Source organism: Hemiscyllium ocellatum, chromosome 4 (genome assembly GCF_020745735.1).
Source record: "Hemiscyllium ocellatum isolate sHemOce1 chromosome 4, sHemOce1.pat.X.cur, whole genome shotgun sequence".
Classification (NCBI taxonomy): domain Eukaryota; kingdom Metazoa; phylum Chordata; class Chondrichthyes; order Orectolobiformes; family Hemiscylliidae; genus Hemiscyllium; species Hemiscyllium ocellatum.
The window spans coordinates 51,350,062-51,371,245 of record NC_083404.1 but is presented as its reverse complement, the minus strand read 5'-3'; the positions used below and the strand labels follow the sequence as shown (position 1 = coordinate 51,371,245).

Sequence of the window (21,184 nt, the reverse complement as noted above, 5' to 3'; positions counted from 1 at the left end):
GGTGTAAAACTAACCCTGGTGGGTTACTGACATCCCTTCGCTTTATACAAAGCATTACAATGTACTACAATTCCCACAATTTTTTGTCTAGGTGTCTTAGGTTATCTACTGTTTTCCCACAGATTTCACAGGCATTACCTGTATTTCAGCCAAGGCCAGCACTATCTTGCTGATAGTGTCTCCTATTAACTCTTAGCCTGTCATTACACATCTGTAGTTCTCAGTTTCTATAAGACAGGATGGAAAATTTAAACCTTAACTTACTGAAACTACTTCAACGCCTTCAGAGATCTTGCTAAAACTAAACAAGGCATAGTCAGACCATACCTGGAATATTCAGGACAGTTTTGGTCTCTTTATCTAAGGAAAGCTATATTGGCATTGGAAATGTGCCAGATGGTTCATTAGATTAGTCCCAGATATGGAGGGATTTTCTTATGAGGGCTGTATAAGTAAATTAGTTATAAGGTGTACATTTGATCATGAAACAAAAGGAACAGCACTCAACAGGAAAGGGAGAAGCACGTTTCTGAGTTCATTGTAACCACATTACTTAGTCTGCAAGTTTTTCTTATCCAAAAAAAGAGTGAGCTTTCATCTTGGCAACAGCGAGCTAGAAGCACCACTCCCTCTTACTTTGAGTCTCAGCTCTTGGACTGAATCCTTCTTTCTCTCTCTCTCGACTTGAGATTTGTTTGCTCTCAGGCTCAAGTTGGTGGATTGTAATGCATGCAGTGAACACAGTACACATTGCATGGCCATGACCCTTGAAGAAAGCGACGCTAAAACCTGCTAATGCTGCTTACTGGTTTGACTTGTATACCTCAGAACAGTGCTCCAGTATGACCAGTACATTTACTTCTAAATATTACTGTGTTTTTTAAACTGATTTTTCCTTGTGGAGGAATACATGCATTATGTACCACCATGCTAACTGTGCAGAAATGCTGCTTGCGTCTGTAATTACCTTTCAATTAAGTGGACTCTGTTGCCATTGCAAGTTAATTAATGGAATCCCATAGTTTTAAAATCTCCTGAATTGCTTTACATAGTTGCTAAGAGATTGAGGGAAAATCTGGTCCTATTCTGGCCTATTCCTCACCCTTTACAACAAGAGCCCTTCAGCCCTTGCTAAGGCCTCTGAGTGTCCAGTGTGATTCTGTTGCACTTTGTGTGCTTCAATTACAAACCTGCTTTTGGGGTCTACTGCAAGACCTTGCAATGGCCACCACTCCAAGTGCCACTGCTTGTACTGGAGAGAGCTGCAGACTTCTAATTATCCAGCAGCTCTCCCCAGCAGCAGATATTCCCCCATGGCAGACTGGGAACCCAAATGGCTGCCAGCAGATTTCCTCCCTTGAGATTTAATGGACTCTCAGCAATGGCCATGTCAGGTTTACCGCCTACAGTACAGCTGTGGTGTACCAGCCTGCATCCATGACCATTAAAGTCTAACCTTTGGTTTCACCCTGTGCAAAATAATTATTTTTTAAGGTTGGTTTCCGAGACCACAAGATATTGAATGCCATCTTTCTGGCTGCTCTCACAGGTCAGGACTATCAACCACTGAGAGAAGCTAACAATCAGAAACAAAGGTCTGGAGTTTAATATTGAACAGAGGGCATTGCACAGCATGCTCCCATTCATCTGTGCAATGGAGCTGTGCGTTTATGGGTGTGGAGGGGTTGTGTTTGGTGACGTGAAAACCAGTTATTTGTATGTCTTTTGGGAAGGCACCAAACACGTGGGCGGACTGCAGTTGGAATGTGCAGAGCTGAAGCCGAAATATCAGAAGGAGCATACAGCATTCAAACATCCCACCAACCACTCCTTCAGCCATCACCTGCTGCACATATGGCAGAATTTGCAGATTTGGACACTGTACCAACCATCTCAGAACACATCATATCAGAGTATCATCCTTGACCTGGAGGGGCTACCCAAGAAGAAAGATTCTTTGAACTTAAGGCCACTAGTTTCCATGCAACAAACATGGAGAACCAATCCCATATTTGTTTAATTGACAGTTGAGGCCAATATGTTTGCAGAGAACCACTTCCATTAGTTATGGTGAAAGCAAACAGACAATCTGATCCTGATGCACAAGAAGAGAAGCACCTTATCCTTCATTTTATTCTGAAACCAAGCACAACCCAACTGACATCTGAAAATTGTATGTGACACATTAATATTCGAAGGAAGATGCTGCAAAAAGTTAAAAAGTGAAAGCAAAAGGATCAGATGAGGCTAAATAAGTAACGTTAAAAGTACATCTCCCTGCACTAATATATTTTCTTCAAAATGTTATTTCTAGTTCTCCAATGTTTATGCCAAATATTTAGAAGTCACATAAGCCAGATTTATTTCAGTGGGAGTATTTGGTAAAATTTGATTATTTTTGTGATTGTAACAGGATTAAAAATTGTTGTCAGTCTAATTCATACGGATTGTACTGACTATTATTCAGTCCAACATACTTAATTATCTTTTTTTCTGGTATTGTGTTGCCTGTAACAAATGTGATTTTGAAATCAGAAGCTTTACAAATATTTCTGAGATGAAATCTGTTCTTTTATAGCCCTGTTTATTTGTTGACATTTTTCCAAAAAAAACTATTTACAGTATTTTATTTCTATTAGGGTCCAGCAATGCCCTTGGAACAGGTTTTCGAGTTGTGCAAAAGAGTAGTGAATGAACAATTAGCAATCTACGCATCTGCAATCCGGCGGACATGTGCAAGGGCATGTCCGACCAATAATGTAACACTGATAGGGCCCCCTGGTCCTCCTGGATTACCAGGGAAAAGAGGAGAACAAGTAAGTAACTTGCTACTTTACAGAACACCAACTAAAATGTGACTTTGTTCTGTATGTTTTCCGCGTGTTTTACCTCTTTCAAGTTTTTTTCATTAGTAAATTATGGACTATGGATGAGAAATACTGGAAACAAAGTGAAAAACTTTCAGATTGGGTGTCAGTTGGGTACAAAATAATTGGAATCTCATGGCTTCTGTCCTATTTGTTGCTTAGGAGACTTGAATCACTTTCACAAATATAGAATTGCTGATCTATGGATGTGGCATTACCCTTGAGAAGATGGTGACATATTTTTCAGTCTTATATCCTTATTATGCACACAATTTATAAAAGCCATTTCCTTTTGAGTAGAAGCACACGGGTTAACCATAAAATTGACCATTTTTCTTAAAATATCTCAGGATAGATTTCCTTCTTTAATGGACCTGGAGAATTGGTGTTCCAAAGCTGCAATGAAGGGGAAAAAGTGATAGAAATCTATTACATCAGATCTCCTCTTTCCCCTCAACACCATAAATTTCATAATGTAATGCAAACTGGACTCTGTGCCCACATGCAGATAGGTACTAATTTAATATTTTAACACTCTAAAGACTATCAGGCACTCCATCCAACTGACAATTCCTAATGTGAGGATTCCAATCAGGAGCCTCATAGATGGAGGAATCATCTGGGAAATCTCTAAGAGCAGAGGCTGCTTAAAAGTTTAATTTTGAACTTTCTCCCCACATGACAACTGTCTCTCACTCAGTGGCCCAGTTAAATAACAACTACATTCATGTTTTCTGGCTGGACTTCTGCTGCAATGTCCTGTCAGACCAGTGAGCCTGTGCTGGAAGAACTGGGACAAGAATAGGTAGGTGGCTGGTTTTGACCAATGTAGATTTGCTGGACTGAAGGGCCTTATTCTGTACTGTAGACCACTCTGCCTCTAATGGAATTGGGCAAGAAAATAGCACTCTGACAGGCCACACTGCGCAGACAAGCATATGAATTGGGAGGCAGAGAGCTAGGCCATTAGGCCCTTCAGGCCTGCTCAATAAGATTGTGGCTAATTTGTTTGCGTTCAGAATTCCACATTCTCACCTATCCCTAATAACCTTTGATTCCCTTCCTGAACAGGACTCTGTCTACCTCCACCTTAAAAATATTTAATGACCCTACCTTCACTACTGTCTGAGGGAGAGAGTTCCAAAATCCCTCCGAGAGAAGTTCCCCACATCTCTATCCTAAAAAGGTGATCCCTAATTCTGCACTCAACCACAAGAGTATTTATTATTTCTAAATCCATGTTCACCTTGCCAAGATTGTCCAGGATCTTTTAAACTTCAATCAAATCACTCCTGATGTTCAGAACTCGAGTGAAAACAAGCTTAGTATATCCAATTATTCCTGTTAAGCTAGCCATGTGTATTCTAGGTATCAATGTATTTGCTCATGCTGTCAGGGAGGGTTTAAGCTAGAATGACATGGGATGGGAACCTGAGTAAGGAGACAGAGGAGGGAGAAAGGAGACACAGGAAGGAGAAACAATGAAAGAAACAAAAGGAAGATAAGCAAAAGTGGATGGCAGACAGAATAAAGATGAGAAACAAATTGAACCACAGTGCAAAATGAAGTTCTGGTGAATCAAATGTAAAAAAGCAAATCTGAAGGTTTTGTATGTGAATGCTTGAAGCATTTGTGGTAAGGAGATAAATTAACAGCACCAAAATGGTTATAATTTTGATTCCAGAGACATGCCTGCAGTATCATATTCGAAGGGGTCACCCTTTTAGGATAGTGATGTGGAGACTTTTGTTTGAATGTTGAAATATTTTGATTGAATATGTAAGCTAAACATGCAGTGCTTTCATAATTGAGAAAGATCAAAAAGGGAAAGGAGATGAGTTTGCATTGTTAGTAAAGGAGTGATCAATGATGTAGTGAGAAAGAATGTTGGTTCAGAAAATCATGGAAACTGAATGAGTGAAGGTAAGAAACACTAGGGGCAGAAAATGTTCTTGGGGATTGTAAGAGAATATATCGATCAAGAAGTTAGAAATGCATGCAATAAGGATAATTGTAATCATGGGTGACTTAAATTTGCATACAGATGAAACAAAACAAACGAGCAATAATATTGTTGAGGACAATTTCTTGGAGTGTGTACATGATTTGATTTTAGATCAGTACATTGGGGAACAAGCCAGAGAACAAGCTAAACTAGACTAGGTACTTTGCAATGAGAAAGGATAAATTAACAACCACGCTGGAGTGGGATCCTTTGGGGAAGAACAACCATAATATTATATAATTTATCATTAATATGAATACTTGAGTCTGAAATCAGGATTCTGATTTTAAATAAAGGGAATTGTAAAGGTATAAGTCATGGATCGGGGAGTCTTACCAGAGGGTTTAATTATACATTGGCAATAGTTCATATTTAATGAATGTGGATGTGAGTTATAGCAATTATTCATTTCTATCTGGCATAAAAATAAGAGGAAACGTGGCTCAACCAAGGTTTACAAAAGAAATTAGGGATAGTATTAAATCCCATGAGGAGACACATAAATTTGCTAGAAAAAGCAACATATTTAAAGATTAGGAATGTTTTAGTATTCAGTAAAAGAGAATAAAGCTTTATCAAGAGGGGAGAATAGACTGAGGATAAAATTTTGAGGAAAATAGAAACTGACCATAAAAACTTCTATAAACAGTTGAAGAGAAAAAGATTAATCAAAGCAAATGTAGCTCCCTTACATTCAAGACCAGGGAAATGATCATGGGGAGCAAAGAATTGGCACATACTTCGATTTTGTCTTCAGAAAAGAGGGCACAAATAACCTCTCAGAAATGTTAGGGAACCAAGAGTCTGATGAGAGGATAGAATTGAGTAGAAAGAGTAAATTGAGTAAAATTTAGTAAGAAAATAGTGTTACATTTAAGGGCTGACAATCCACCAGGCCCTGAAAATTCCAGAGTACTAAATGAGGTAGTCCTGGAAAGACTGAATGCAATCGTGGACATCTTCCAAGATTCTATAGACCAGAGGAGTTCCTACAAATTAGAGTGTGGCAAATATAATCCACTATTTAAAGTGGGGGAAGGGGGGAAGAAGAGAAAAAAATTAATGAATTATAGACCAATAAGCTGAAAATCAATGATGGGGAAAATACTGGGGACTGTTATAAGGGACATGATTACAGAACATTTGGAAAGCATTAATGGGATTTAACAAACCAGCATTGATTTATGATACATATATCAAGCTTAACAAATCATTTTTTAATGATGTAGCTACTAGAATAGATTAAGGAGAACCAGTAGATATGGAACATTTAGACTTTCAGCAAGTCTTTGATAAGATTTCTCATAAGAAGTTAGTGGGTTAAATTAAAGCATATGCGATAGAGTAATATACTACCATGGATCAAAAATTGGTTGACAAATGGGAAGCTGAGACTGTGAATAAATGTTTTTTTCCCGAAATGACAGGCAGTGACTAGTGGGTATCACAAGGATCTGAGCACGGGCCCCACATATTCAGATAATTTATAAATGACCTGGCTAATGGTACCAAATAGGATATTTACAAGTTTTCTGACAACACAAACCTGGACAGGATTGAGAGTTGTGAGCAGAATGAAAGGAGGCCTCAAAGTAATTTAATTAGTTGAGTTGGCAAGCATTTTGGCAGATGCAGTACAATGTGGCTAAATGTGAAGTGATATACGTTGGTGTGAAAACATAGAAATAAAGAATATATATGATTTAAATAGAGAGCTATTGGGAAGTATAGATGTACAAAGGGATCTGGGTGTCCAGAAAGTAGGCAGGCAGGTGCTGTAAGCAGTCTAGAAATCAAATGGCCCATTGGCTTTCATTGCAAGATTAGTTCAGTTCAGAGGAGTTGATTAGATTAGATTACTTTACAGTGTGGAAACAGGCCCTTCGGCCCAACAAGTCCACACCGACCCGCCGAAGCACCACCCACCCATACCCCTACATTTACCCCTTACTTAACACTATGGGCAATTTAGCATGGTCAATTCACCTGACCCGCACATCTTTGTGACTGTGGGAGGAAACCGGAGCACCCGGAGGAAACCCACGCAGACACGGGGAGAACGTGCAAACTCCACACAGTCAGTCGCCTGAGGCGGGAATTGAACCCAGGTCCCTGGCGCTGTGAGGCAGCAGTGCTAACCACTGTGCCACCATGCCGCCCACATTCCTGTGAGAAAAGTTTCAACTCCGTAATCGTAACTCCATTGAGGAGGCCCCTGAAAATTACCTTGTCAGTCTGAAAGGATGAAAAATGTGTTGCTGGAAAACCCCAGCAGGTCAGACAGTATCCAATGAGCAGGAGAATCGACGTTTTGGGCATAAGCCCTTCTTCAGGAATGAGGAGGGTGTGCGAAGCAGGCTAAGAGGTAGGGAGGAAGGACTTGGGGGAGGGGCGTTGGGAATGCGATAGGTGGAAGGAGATTAAGGTGAGGGTGATAGGCCGGAGAGGGGGTGGGGGCGGAGAGGTCAGGAAGAAGATTGTAGGTCAAGAAGGTGGATTCTGCCTGAACTGCTGTGCTCTTCCAGCACCACTAATCCAGAATCTGGTTTCCAGCATCTGCAGTCATTGTTTTTACCTATCAAGAAGGCGGTGCTGAGTCCAAGGGTTGGGACTGAGATAGGGTCGGGGGAGGGGAAATGAGGAAGCTGGAGAAATCTGTATTCATCCCTTGTGGTTGGAGGGTTCCTAGGCAGAAGATGAGGCGCCCTTCCTCCAGGCGTCGTGTTGCCATGGTCTGGCGATGGAGGATGCCAAGGACCTGCATGTCCTTGGTGGAGTGGGAGGGGGAGTTAAAGTGTTCAGCCACAGGGAGGTTGGGTTGGTTGGTTCGGGTGTCTCAGAGGTGTTCTCTGAAATGTTCCGCAAGTAGGTGGCCTGTCTCCCCAATGTTGAGGAGGCCACATCGGGTGCAGCGGATGCAGTAAATGATGTGTGTGGAGGTGCAGGTGAATTTGCGATGGGTATGGAATGATCCCTTGGGGCCTTGGAGGAAAGTGAGGGGGGAGGTGTGGGTGCAAGTTTTGCATTTCTTGCGGTTGCAGGGGAAGATGCCGGGAGTGGAGGTTGGTTTGGTGGGGGGTGTGGACCTGACGAGGGAGTCGCAGAGGGAGTGGTCTTTCCAGAATGCTGACAGGGGAGGGGAGGGGAGGGAGGGAAATATATCCTTGTTGGTGGGGTATCTTTGGAGGTGGAAATGACGAAGGATGATACGATGTATCTGAAGGTTGATGGGGTGGTAGATGAGGACCAGTGGGGTTCTGTCCTGGTGGCGATTTGAGGGGCTGGGTTCAAGAGCGGAGGAGCGGGAAGTGGAGGAGATGCGGTGGAGAGCATTGTCAACCATGTTTGAGGGGAAATAGGTAGCTGTGGGAGTCAGTTGGTTTATAGTAAATGTCTGTGTTGAGTCGATCGCCCAAGATAGAATTGGAGAGGTCTAGGAACGGGAGGGAGGAGTCTGAGATGGTCCAGGTAAATTTGAGGTTGGAGTGGAAGGTGTTAGTAAAGTGGATGAACTGTTCAACCTCCTTGTGGGAGCACGAGGTAGCGCTGACACAGTCATCGATGTAGCGGAAGAAAAGGTGGGGGGGTAGTGCCAGTGTAACTGCGGAAGATGGACTGTTCCACATATCTGACAAAGAGACAGGCATAGCTGGGGCCCATGCGGGTGCCCATGGCTACTCCTTTGGTTTGGAGGAAGTGGGAGGATTGGAAGTTGGAGAAGTTGTTCAGAGTGAGGACCAGTTCAGTCAGTCGAAGGAGGGTGTCAGTGGAAGGGTACTGGTTGGAACGGCAGGAAAAGAAGAAGCAGAGGGCTTTGAGGCCTTCGTGATGGGGGATGGAGGTGTATAGGGACTGGATATCCATGGTGAAGATAAGGCATTGGGGGCCGGGAAGCGAAAATCATGGAGGAGGTGGAGGGCGTGGGTGGTGTCCCAAATGAAGGTGAGGAGTTCTTGGACTAAGGGGGACAGGACCATGTCGAGTATGCAGAGATGAGTTCAGTGGGGAAGGAGCAGGCTGAGACAATGGGTCGGCTGGGGCAGTCAGGTTTGTGGATTTTGGGCAGGAGGTAGAAATGGGCAGTGCAGGATTGTGGAACTATGAGGTTAGAGGCAGTGGATGGGAGATCCCCTGAGGTGATGAGGTTATGGATGGTCTGGGAGATAATGGTTTGGTGGTGGGAGGTAGGGTCATGGTCAAGGGGGCAGTAGGGGGAGGTGTCCGTGAGCTGGCGTTTAGCCTCAGCAATGTAAAGATCGGTGCGCCAAACTACCACCACGCCTCCTTGTCTGCCGGTTTGATAGTGAGGTTGAGTTTGGAGCGGAGGGAGTGGAGGACTGCGACATGCCAGACATCTGTCTCTGTTTACTGGGACTTTATACCCAGTTACAATGATGTGTCAGACCCTCAAACCATCACACACTTGACATAGACCCAGTACTGATCCTCCATATGCATTCCCATGTCTAGCATGCCCCCTCCATCCCATACCCTCATATCCCTGTGTCCCTTTCATACCTCTTTGCATTCTCCATATTCACTCTCCTAGTATATATTCCATGTAGAACCAATACTTCACACAATTTTGGCAAGTCTTTGAAATAATCCTGAAACTGATATAACAAGCCGAAACTTTGAAAAGTTCCTTTGAAGAACAGCTGAGTTTATAACATCCCAAAAGTATCAATGTCAGAAGCTTCTGTATACTTCAGACCTTTTTTAATCCTGTGTAAATAAATAGGCAGTGAAAACATTCTTCAATAAGCAACACGTTATTAAAAGGGAACAGGCCATCAAGCAATTGTATCAACAAAGCAATCTGATCAGGGGGCCTCATTATGATTGTTTGGCTGAGCACGAAGAATGGCTAATGCACTTAGACCTCAGTAAGCAATGTTTATATAGTGCAGAGGGGGCTAAAAGCTTGATTGATTATCACCTCTATCTTCTAATTCTAATTATTGTAATGTAGGGCGTGATTTCAATATATATGTACATAAAACAAGTGGGAGGTCAGAAATCTCTGAGCCTCAGTTATTGCTGTTATGAAAAATGGTCAGAAAGCAGCTTTTGTGTGACTCTTTCCTTGATTTTGTTCTCCTCACCCAGTAATCTCTTCCTCACTTCTGATCACGAATTCTATAAGATAGGAAATGAAGCACAATTTATTTTCTGGCTTAATTGGCATTGCACATTGGTACTCTGGCACACTCCAGACTGACAGAAGCCTAACTTTCTTTTATTGAAATATGATATTGTTTTGGAAATATTTCTAATTTAATTCTATATGTGACTATAACACACAGGAATTTTTCAGAAAGCTAATTTTAAGAAATAGTTACAATTAAAAATAATAACTTCAGATTTTTTAAATAACATAAATAATCATTTCTCTATAGGGTGAATTTGGTAATGTTGGAAATCCTGGTAAACCTGGGCCAAGGGGTAGACAAGGATCAGCTGGATTAAGGGGTCCTCCTGGAGAACCAGGTAATCTTTAGTTGTTTGTACACTGATGCTGCACTTGGGTCCTTTCTGTTCAGACCCATCCTTCGCAGTAATAATTATTGCTGGCTTTAACTACAATCCGTTTTTACTTTAGGAGATAAAGGTGAAAAAGGTGAAAAAGGAGCTCAAGGGGTTGGACTTCCTGGAGCAGAAGGAATACAAGGACCAAGAGGTTCATTCTGTCTTTCTTTGTTGTGTTTTAAGCATGAGTAATGTGTATTTGGGAGTATGAATCAATCTTAGTTTTCCATTAGTTTGGCTAAACATTGTGACTAGAGTCCATTGGGTGAATTTTATAAGGGTACATATTCCTTGTACCCCTCCCACCCCCCAAAAAGACAGTGGGCATGTCACTGACTTTAAATCTGGAGGCCCTATGGCAATAATATGCTGAAGGTGGTGTTACTGAGAAGTTGGTGGACTGTCAACCCTCAGGGACAGGAAACATTACTTTCACAAGGCCAGCAGCTCTGTGTCCCGGCTGTACTAGAACACAGTAGTAGACACGGAAGAGTTCCAAAAAGAAGTGAAGTTCTCTCCTTGACTTGAGGTGATTCCAGGCATTTTGAGAGAGGATGTTTTTGTGATTTTAACAAAGAGAGGGGATAATGTTGGGTGTTAGAAGCTCAGATGGTTGGAGGGAAGAGTCATGGAGTCATAGAGATGTACAGCATGGAAACAGATCCTTCGGTCCAACCTGTCCATGCCGACCAGATATCCCAACCCAATCTAGTCCCACTTGCCAGCACCGGGCCCATATCTCTCCAAACCCTTCCTATTCATATACCCATCCGAATGCCTCTTAAATGTTGCAATTGTACCAGCCTCCACCATATCCTCTGGCAGCTCATTCCATACATGTACCATCCTCCGCATGAAAACATTGCCTCTTAGGTCTCTTTTATATCTTTCCCCTCTCACCCTAAACCTATGCCCTCTAGTTCTGGACTCCCCAATCCCAGAGAAAATAGTTTGCCTATTTATCCTATCCATGCCCCTCATAATTGTTTTTCATCAGGAATGAGGAGAGTGTGCCAGGCAGGCTAAGATAAAAGGTAGGGAGGAGGGACTTGGGGGAGGGGCGATGGAGATGTGATAGGTGGAAGGAGGTCAAGGTGAGGGTAATAGGCTGGAGTGGGGTGGGGGCGGAGAAGTCAGGAAGAAGATTGCAGGTTAGGAGGGCAGTGCTGAGTTCGAGGGAACTGACTGAGACAAGGTGGGGGGAGGGGAAATGAGGAAACTGGAGAAATCTGAGTTCATCCCTTGTGGTTGGAGGGTTCCCAGGCAGAAGATGAGGTGCTCTTCCTCCAACCGTCGTGTTGTTATGTTCTGCTGATGGAGGAGTCCAAGGACCTGCATGTCCTCGGTGGAGTGGGAGGGAGAGTTAAAATGTTGAGCCACGGGGTGGTTGGGTTGGTTGGTCCGGGCGTCCCAGAGGTGTTCCCTGAAGCGTTCCGCAAGTAGGCGGCCCGTCTCCCCAATATAGAGGAGGCCACATCGGGTGCAGCAGATGCAATAGATGATGTGTGTGGAGGTGCAGGTGAATTTGTGGCGGATATGGAAGGATCCCTTGGGGTATTGGAACTGGTCCTCCCTCCCCTTCCTAGACCTTTCCATTTTTATCTCGGGTGACCGACTCAACGCAGACATTTACTATAAACCGACTGACCCCCACAGCTACCTGGACTACACCTCCTCCCACCCTGCCCCCTGTAAAAACGCCATCCCATATATCCCGGAACGCTCAGGGAACACCTCTTGGACGCCCGGACCAACCAACCCATCACCCCCTGGTTCAACACTTTAACTCTTCCTCCCACTCCACCGAGGACATGCAGGTCCTTGGACTCCTCCATAAGCAGAACATAACAACACGACGGTTGGAGGAAGAGCTCCTCATCGTCCGCCTGGGAACCCTCCAACCACAAGGGATGAACTCAAATTTCTCCAGTTTCCTCATTTCCCCTCCCCCCACCTTGTCTCAGTCGATTCCCTCGAACTCAGCACCGCTCTCCTAACCTGCAATCCTCTTCCTGACCTCTCCGCCCCCACCCCACTCCAGCCTATCACCCTCACCTTGACCTCCTTCCACCTATCACATCTCCATTGCCCCTCCCCAAGTCCCTCCTCCCTACCTTTTATCTTAGCCTGCCTGGCGCACTCTCCTCATTCCTGGTGAAGGGCTCTGGCCTGAAACGTCGAATTTCCTGTTCCTTGGATGCTGCCTGACCTGCTGTGCTTTAACCAGCAACACATTTTCAGCTCTGATCTCCAGCATCTGCAGACCTCACTTTTTACCTTCATAATTTTTGTAAACCTCTATAAGGTCACCCCTCAGCCTCCGACGCTCCAGGGAAATCAGCCCCAGCCTGTTCAGCCTCTCCCTGTAGCTGAGATCCTCCAACCCTGGCAACATCCTTGTAAATCTTTTCTGAACACTTTCAAGTTTCACAACATCTTTCCGATAGGAAAGAGACCAGAATTGCACGCAATATTCCAACAGTGGCCTAACCAATGTCCTGTACAGCCGCACCATGACCTCCCAACTCCTGTACTCAATACTCTGACCAATAAATAAAAGCATACCAAACACCTTCTTCACTATCCTATCTACCTGCGACTCCACTTTCAAGGAGCTATGAACCTGCTATCCAAGGTCTCTTTGTTCAGCAACACTCCCTAGGACCTTACCATTAAATGTATAAGTCCTGCTAAGATTTGCTTTCCCAAAATGCAGCACCTCGCATTTATCTGAATTAAACTCCATCTGCCACTTCTCAGCCCATTGGCCCATCTGGTTCAGATCCTTCGTAATCTGAGGTAACCCTTTTTGCTGTCCATTACACCTCCAATTTTGGTGTCATCTGCAAACTTACTAACTGTATCTCTTTTGCTCGCATCCAAATCATTTATGTAAATGACAAAAAGTAGAGGGCCCAGCACCGATCCTTGTGGCACTCCACTGGTCACAGGCATCCAGTCTGAAAAACAACGCTCCACCACCACCCTCTGTCTTCTATCTTTGAGCCAGTCCTGTATCCAAATGGCTAGTTCTCCCTGTATTCCATGAGATCTAACCTTGTTAATCAGTCTCCCATGGGGAACTATGTCGAACACTTTACTGAAGTCCATATAGATCACATCTACTGCTCTGCCCTCATCAATCTTCTTTGTTACTTCTTCAAAAAACTCAATCAAGTTTGTGAGACAAGATTTCCCACACACAAAGCCATGTTGACTATCCCGAATCAGTCCTTGCCTTTCCAAATATACGTACATTCTGTCCCTCAGGATTCCCTCCAACAATTTGCCCACCACTGAGGTCAGGCTCACTGGTCTATAGTTCCCTGGCTTGTCTTTACCACCCTTCTTAAACAGTGGCACCACGTTTGCCAAACTCCAGTCTTCTGGCACCTCACCTGTGACTATCGATGATACAAATATCTCAGCAAGAGGCTCAGCAATCACTTCCCTAGCTTCCCACAGAGCTCTCGGGTACACCTGATCAGGTCCTGGGGATTTATCCACTTTTAACCATTTCAAGACATCCAGCACTTCCTCCTCTGTAATCTGGACATTTTGCAAGATGTCACCATTTATTTCCCTTCAGTTTATATATTCCATATCCTTTCCCACAGTAAATACTGATGCAAAATATTCATTTATTATCTCCCCCATTTTCTGTGGCTCCACACAACGGCCGCCTCGCTGATCTTTGAGGGGCCCTATTCTCTCCCTAGTTACCCTTTTGTCCTTAATATATTTGTAAAAGCCCTTTGGATTCTCCTTAATTCTATTTGCCAAAGCTATCTCATGTCCCCATTTTACCCTCCTGATTTCTCTCTTAAGTATACTCCTACGTTCTTTATACTTTTCTAAGGATTCACTCGATCTATCCTGTCTATACCTGACAAATGCTTCCTTCTTTTTCTTAACCAAACCCTCAATTTCTTTGGTCATCCAGCATTCCCTATACCTACCAGCCTTCCCTTTCACCCTGACAGGAATATACTTTCTCTGGATTCTTGTTATCTCATTTCTGAAGGCTTCCCATTTTCCAGCTGTCCCTTTACCTGCAAACATCTGCCTCCAATCAGCTTTCGAAAGTTCTTGCCTAACACCATCAAAGAGACAAAGGGGGAATATTATTTTAGACCTTTGTCCCTGATGGACACAAGGGACTCCAAAAGAGGTATCTCCCACATCCTTACCTGTCCAGTGAAAATTTCTGGGCTGTATATAGTATAGTGGCAGAGAAAGAAAGAGGTTCTTAAGTAACCATCAATTGGTCACTTAAGGATTCCAATCAACGTTTGAGTGAGTATGTGGGCAGGCCAGCTAACATCTTAGTTATCTCCCTTAAGAAGGGGAAACAAATCAAGGTGGGTATGAACGTGCTGGGAAGGCTGTCTCCTTTTTTTTGACATGGCCCAATAATTTGCCTTATTTCTCAATACGAATAAGATTGAAATAATTACTATTGATCTAATGCAAGACACTAGAAATGCTATTGTTATATCAGGAAGAAGAGCTATTAGATGTGTCTACTGTTTTCATGAGGAACCCACTCACGCGTTAGACTCATAGAGGAATACAGCATGTAAACAGATATCCTAAACTGATCTAATCCCATTTGCCAGCATTTGTTCCATATTCCTCTTCACCTTTCCGATTCATGTAGCCATCCAGATGCCTCTTAAATGTTGTAGTTGTATCCACTTCCTCCTCCACCACTTTCTGCAGCTTGTTCTTTAAACACATCACCCTCTGTGTGAAAAAAAGTGCTCCTTGGGTCCCTTTTAAATCTAATCACTTTCACCTTAAATCTAATCCCTTTAGTTTTGAACTTCCCTACCCTGGGAAAAAGACCTTGGCTATTCACCTTATCCATGCCCCTCATCATTTTATAAACATTTATAAAGTCACCCCTCAGCCTTCAATGTTCCAGGGATAAAAGCCTATTCAGCCTCTCTTTATAGCTCAAACCCTCTAATCCTGCCAGTAAATCTTTTCTGAACCCTTCCAAGTTTAACAACATCTTTCATCTAGCAGGGAGACCAGAATTGAATGTAGTATTCTAAAAGTGGCCTCATCATTGTCCTGTACAGCCGCACATGACGTACCAACCCCTATACTCTCTGCACTGACCAACAAAGGCAATCATGCCAATGCCGCCTTCACCACGCTGTTACCTGTGACTCCCCATTCAGGGAACTATGAACCTGCACCCCAAGGTCTCTGACCGGCAACACTCCACAAGGCTCTACCATTAAGTGTATAAGTTCTGCTCTGGTTTGTCTTACCAAAATATAACTCTTCCCATTTATCTAAATTAAACTCTATCTGCCATTCCTCAGCCTTTTGGCCCATTTGATCAAGAACCCATTATACTCTGAGATAACCTTCTTTAGTGTCCACTACATCACCTATTTTAGTGTCATCTGCAAGCTAACTAACCATACTTCCTATATTCATGTCCAAATCAATTATGTAAATGAAAAAATGCAGTGGACCCAGCACTGATCCTTGTGTCACACTACTGGTCACATGTCTCCAGTCCAAAAAACAACCCTCTACCACCATCCTCTGTTTTTACTTTCTAGCCAATTCTGTATCCAAATAGCAAGTTCTCCCTGTATTCCATATGATCTAACCTTGCTAACCAGTCTTCCATGTGGAACTTTGTTGAATGCCTTGCTAAAGTCCATAGAGACCACATCTACCTCTCTGCCTTCAATCTTTTTTCTCACTTCTTCAAAACACTCAATCAAATTAATGAGCCATGATTTCCCCCGCACAAAGTCAAAAAGACATCTGGATGGGTATATGAATAGGAAAGGTTTGTTGGGGTATGGAGCAAGTGCTGACAAATGCATCTAGTCAGCATGGGCAAATTGGACTGAAGGGTATGTTTCCTTGCTATACATCTCTATGACTCTCCCTAATCAGTCCTTGTCTTTCCAAATAGATGTAAATCCTGTCTGTTAGAACCCCACTCCAATTACTTAGCCACCACTGATGTAAGGCTCACTGGTCTGTAGTTGCCTTGTTTTTCCTTACAATCTTTCTTAAATAATGGCACAATATTAACCACCCTCCGGTCTTCCTGGACCTCACCCGCGGCTATCAATGATACAAATATCTCAGCAAGGGGCCCAACAATCACTTCCGTAGCTTTCCACAAAGTTCTGGGAAACAACTGATCAGGTCCCTGGGATTTATCTACCTTTATGTTTAATTTCTTCTTCTATAAAAGGACATTTTCAGGCTATCAGTATTTATTTCCCCAAGTTCCCAAGCTTCCACATCCTTCTCCACAGTAAATACTGACACGATATATTCATTGGTATCTCACCCATCTCCTGTCATTCCACATGTACATGGCCCCATTGATCTATGAGGTGCCCTATTCTCTCCCTGGATTTTGCCTTTAATGTATTTGTAGAACCTCTTTGGATTCTCCTTAACTCTATTTGCCCAAGCTACCTCATGTCACCTTTTATGCCCTCCTCATTTCACTTTTAAAGTATACTCCTACTGCTGTTATATACCTCTATGAATTCACTCCGTCCAAGCCCTTAACACTATTGCAGTACCAGTCTATGTTTGGAAAGTTAGTGTCCTACCACTACAACTCTATTATCCTTACAGATATCTGAGATTGTGATGACCCTTCTCAGTACAATGTACAATGGAAGTTTGGTGATGTTTTAATTTGCTTTTACAAATTGGGAATTGTTAAAACAAGTTAAAAGACACACTTGAATATATTTCTGCTAATGAGAAGACATTTTTCTTTACCTGTAGACCTGTTTCAGGCATTAGTCTTTTTTTAATTTCAATTTTTTAAACCTGATTCATAAAATCATAACTGACTCTAGCCATATTTCAAACATAAATATTTTATACCTGGAAGAAGTTGATATAGGGACAACTGAAATAATCCCCGGTGCCTGCTAAAATCCACCTTAAAAAATGGAGGAACAATTCTTGCTGGCTGGGTTATTTTCTAGTTAATTGACAAGTTCTCTTCTATTTAATTTGATGGAAGATAAAAAAAAAAATCAGAAGTTAACTTTGTAACATGTAAAGAGTGTTGCCTGAATTTATGATTGAGCAGTAGCTGAGGAAAGAGATTTGTGTTGTAGCCTGAGTGTCTTGTATTGAGAAACATAATAGGGGCATGAACTACAGACATTGATGTGAGATCACCCCACAATTTTTCAGGCTGCAACCCCAGGTTCTGTATTCAGAAAAAAAGATGATTTGAATAACTCCATTACTTGTGCAATTAATTTTCTTTGAAACTTACTTTCATTTCAGTGTGAGAACTAATAATTGTCTCTTTCATTATCTTTCAGGCTATCCGGGTTACCCAGGTGTTGCTGAGGAAGGAGAACCAGGTCCACGTGGGCCAGTGGGATACAGTGGGCCTGCAGGGCAGCCGGGAATGCCTGGCGAGCAAGGAGTTCCTGGGATTTGTGAAACTAGCAACTGTGGAATCCATGCTGCTCCTATTCAGACCCAATATAGACTTCTGAAAAGACCAAATTAATAGCATTCAGGCAATTACAACAGCACACTCTGGAATTTTTACAAAAATGCAAAATAGTAAGAATTCATCATGACGCTGAAAAATAAAACAGCTAACATTTATTTATCGAGCACTTACATTCCACGGTAAAATAGTCATTATCAATTTGATAATGAATGATTTGCTTACCTGTTCGTCAGGTTTAAATGACACTATTAAAATTGTGCTCAATGATTATTCTTCAAATTACATATTTATGAAAGTAGTTAGTCAGATTTCTTTTCATAACATATTCAGGCCTTTATTTCTAATTTTGCTGTCTTTTTATTGGCTGTTTGAAATTCCAGTTTATTTTTCTCCAGATATTTTCTTCATCCTTTTTATGAATTTAATAAAAGGACATCAGTGGGATAAGTTTAATCCCAAATTATCCAGGCAAAATTGGAGAAAATTATTTTTAATGCTGTTAACACTTCAGAAACAGAGTCAAAATCAATGTCAACCTATAATTATTTATACCATTCATGGTACCACTTTTAGAGGATTTTGTTATCACACACTCACTTAAACACATAGACCAATAGTTCCCAAAATGTTTTGTTCATATACTCCTATACAGATTAATCATTCATTTGGAAGCCCCTACAATCAGTTTTCAAGTAACCTTCTAATGAAACATGTTTTGTAAATCATTTAAGTTACACGTTAAGGTAAACATATCTACAGTATTTCTTTAAACTTACCATGAACGTGATGGATGAGATTGTTTCCTTGAACGTAAGTATTTGAAATTGAGAGTGTATCAATGACCAACACAACCCCGTCCCATCAAAGAAGCAACCATAGCTCCTCTTTTCAACCATAATCCACTTGTCTCAGTCAGCCCTCTTCCCAATATCTCTCCCCTCATTCTAATGACAGCATCTTCCGTAAATCATTTCAATTACATGTTATAGGTAAATAATGTCTACAATGATATTTTTGATTGAAATTTAATGTGATTATGAGCTTGTTTATTATATCCTAAACATTTGAAATGGAACTGACCCTCTCCCAGTCAGCAACCTTATTTCTCAACCTCTATCTAGCCCTATTATCATCTGCTCAGAAGTCCCCCTCCCCAAATTCGTCCTCCTCTCACCCACTTAGCATTCGGGTCTTCTTGAACCCAATCTACATCCAACTCAGTCAGCAGCCTCCCGTTTCAAACCTCCTACGGACACTCACTCTTTTGTACCTTTGTGAGATGGCTCCACGAGGATGACAACCCTGGCCAGGCAGGCTATCTCCAACCAGCAGTCTGCTGAGCTGCAGGTTACATAGCCATCTCGCCTATGTAGACAGTATTTTGGTCAGCAGCTGCTGCCCTCACATCACCCTTGCACTGGGGCCTACATGCTGCCACTCCCTTTCCTGATGTTTGCTGCTCTTCCAATCACAGCTTGTTTCTGGCCAGTGCTTGCTGCTAATAGACACAACAATATCTCTCTAGCATCTCTCTAACCAACTGGAGTTGGAAAAGCAGTGGGAATATGAATGGCAAGGCATGAGTCTGACCACCAGAGACTCTTACATTTAAGAATTCCTGTATGATAGAGATTGTAAGACCACGATCAAAAAAATGCTCTTATCCCTGAATATCTGCCATGACACAACTTAAAAGCAAAAAAAAAGCCCTTGCGGGCATCTGCCTCTGGGGTACATATTCCTTACTTTGGGAACTGCTGCCTAGATAGTCATTTTTAAATAAAAAGAAATTTAAAGAAACTCTAGTTACTGTTGCAGCTCTTGCCAGTTATCTGCCACTGCTACATCAAGCTATTTAAAAATGACTGAACTGAAGTTAATATATAAGTGATCTATCGTGATTTTGATTGTGACCCAAGTCAGTCTGTGATTGATGACATGTCTTTCCATGAATGTCATAGTAGCCATTGGAGCTGTGCACTTTTGTTCCTTCCTTCAGACCTCACTAGAAATGAAAGACTGACATTTGCTGTAGTGTAGGAACAAACTTAATATTCTAAGGGAAGCATACTTGTAAAAATATTTTTAACAAGATATTGCATTTTACAAAAAAAAGCACATGAAAGGTTCACAAAATGAAAGATTCCTCTCTTTGTTATTGTTCTTCTTGCTCTCCACTCTAATATGGAGGTAATTGTTTTCCCTCTTTGCCCCGCTGGAATATTTGTTGGAGATGAGATATGTAAAATGGGACCACTTGTTCACTCACTGCCTTCCTGGTTTCCAAGACAGGACGGTGAGTACCTTGGAGGGGAAATTGCAGGCTGTGTTGCCGTGTATTTGCTGTCCTTGTCCTTCTGGCTGGTAGTGGAGCTAGTTTTAGAAAGATTTTAGGGAGCTTTTGGTGAAATTCTGCAGTGTATCTTGTAGATGGTACATACTGCAGCTACTAAGCATCAATGGAGAATGTGATCTGGGTATCCTGACCTTAAGATCAGTGAACATATCTTCAAACATTATTTCACAGAAATTAATCATTGACTACCACTCAATTATAAACAATATGGCTCACGTTCATAGCTTCAGTTCAGCTTCTGACATAGCTCATGGCTTTAGCACACTGCCAGCCATTCATTCATTCATTCATTCATTCATTCAATCAATCAATCAATCAATCAATCTCTCTCTCTCACACACACACACACACACACACACACACACACACACACACCAATCTCACTTGCAAGATAAGGCAGTGTGCAACTGCAGCAGCAGCAGATAAGTGGTAACAACCTGGCACTGTATGTCTTCAATCTTATGGTGAAGACGATGCTTACCATAGTTAGACTTGCTATGACCGAGACTGTCATCTGTGGTGGGTTTGGTACAGTCATATCCAACCCTCTTTCTTACACCCTATGGCACCCTCAGCCCACAATCTTTTTTTCTAATTTACAAGTTACAGGAGGTGTAAGCGTACATATCTTGTTTAAAATCTCCATCCCCCTGCCATCCTTCACCCTAACCACCCCATGCACCACAACATTGGTAGGCAGTGGTGAAAGAGAAGCTGGTGGAAGAGCAGGAAGAGAATGAACATTATGGACCACTCCATGTGGCAGTGTGACCAACAGAAGCTACTCAACACGTGGGTGCTGCATTGGAAGTTCAGGGTAAAGCCATCCAAGCTCAGCCTGTTGCCAGGTGAGGTCACGCTGGTTTACCCCTGACTGCAGCTATCAGTATGCACAGAGGCTTTCAGGTTCCCCCACTGCAATGCAGCTATGTTGTCTTTCAACCCAG

At 42.4% G+C, this 21,184-nt stretch overlaps 1 protein-coding gene across 1 annotated transcript in view; it reads left to right on the top strand.

Moving 5' to 3' along the window:
• LOC132815199 (collagen alpha-1(IX) chain-like) overlaps positions 1-17,935 on the top strand; it is a 62,825-nt gene extending 44,890 nt beyond the window's left edge. Inside the window, exons 21-24 of the mRNA XM_060824014.1 lie at positions 2,640-2,816; positions 10,272-10,362; positions 10,475-10,552; positions 17,742-17,935. Coding sequence (XP_060679997.1) covers positions 2,640-2,816; positions 10,272-10,362; positions 10,475-10,552; positions 17,742-17,935 — 540 coding nt within the window. The remainder of the gene's footprint in view (positions 1-2,639; positions 2,817-10,271; positions 10,363-10,474; positions 10,553-17,741) is intronic.
• Positions 17,936-21,184: the final 3,249 nt, after the last annotated feature.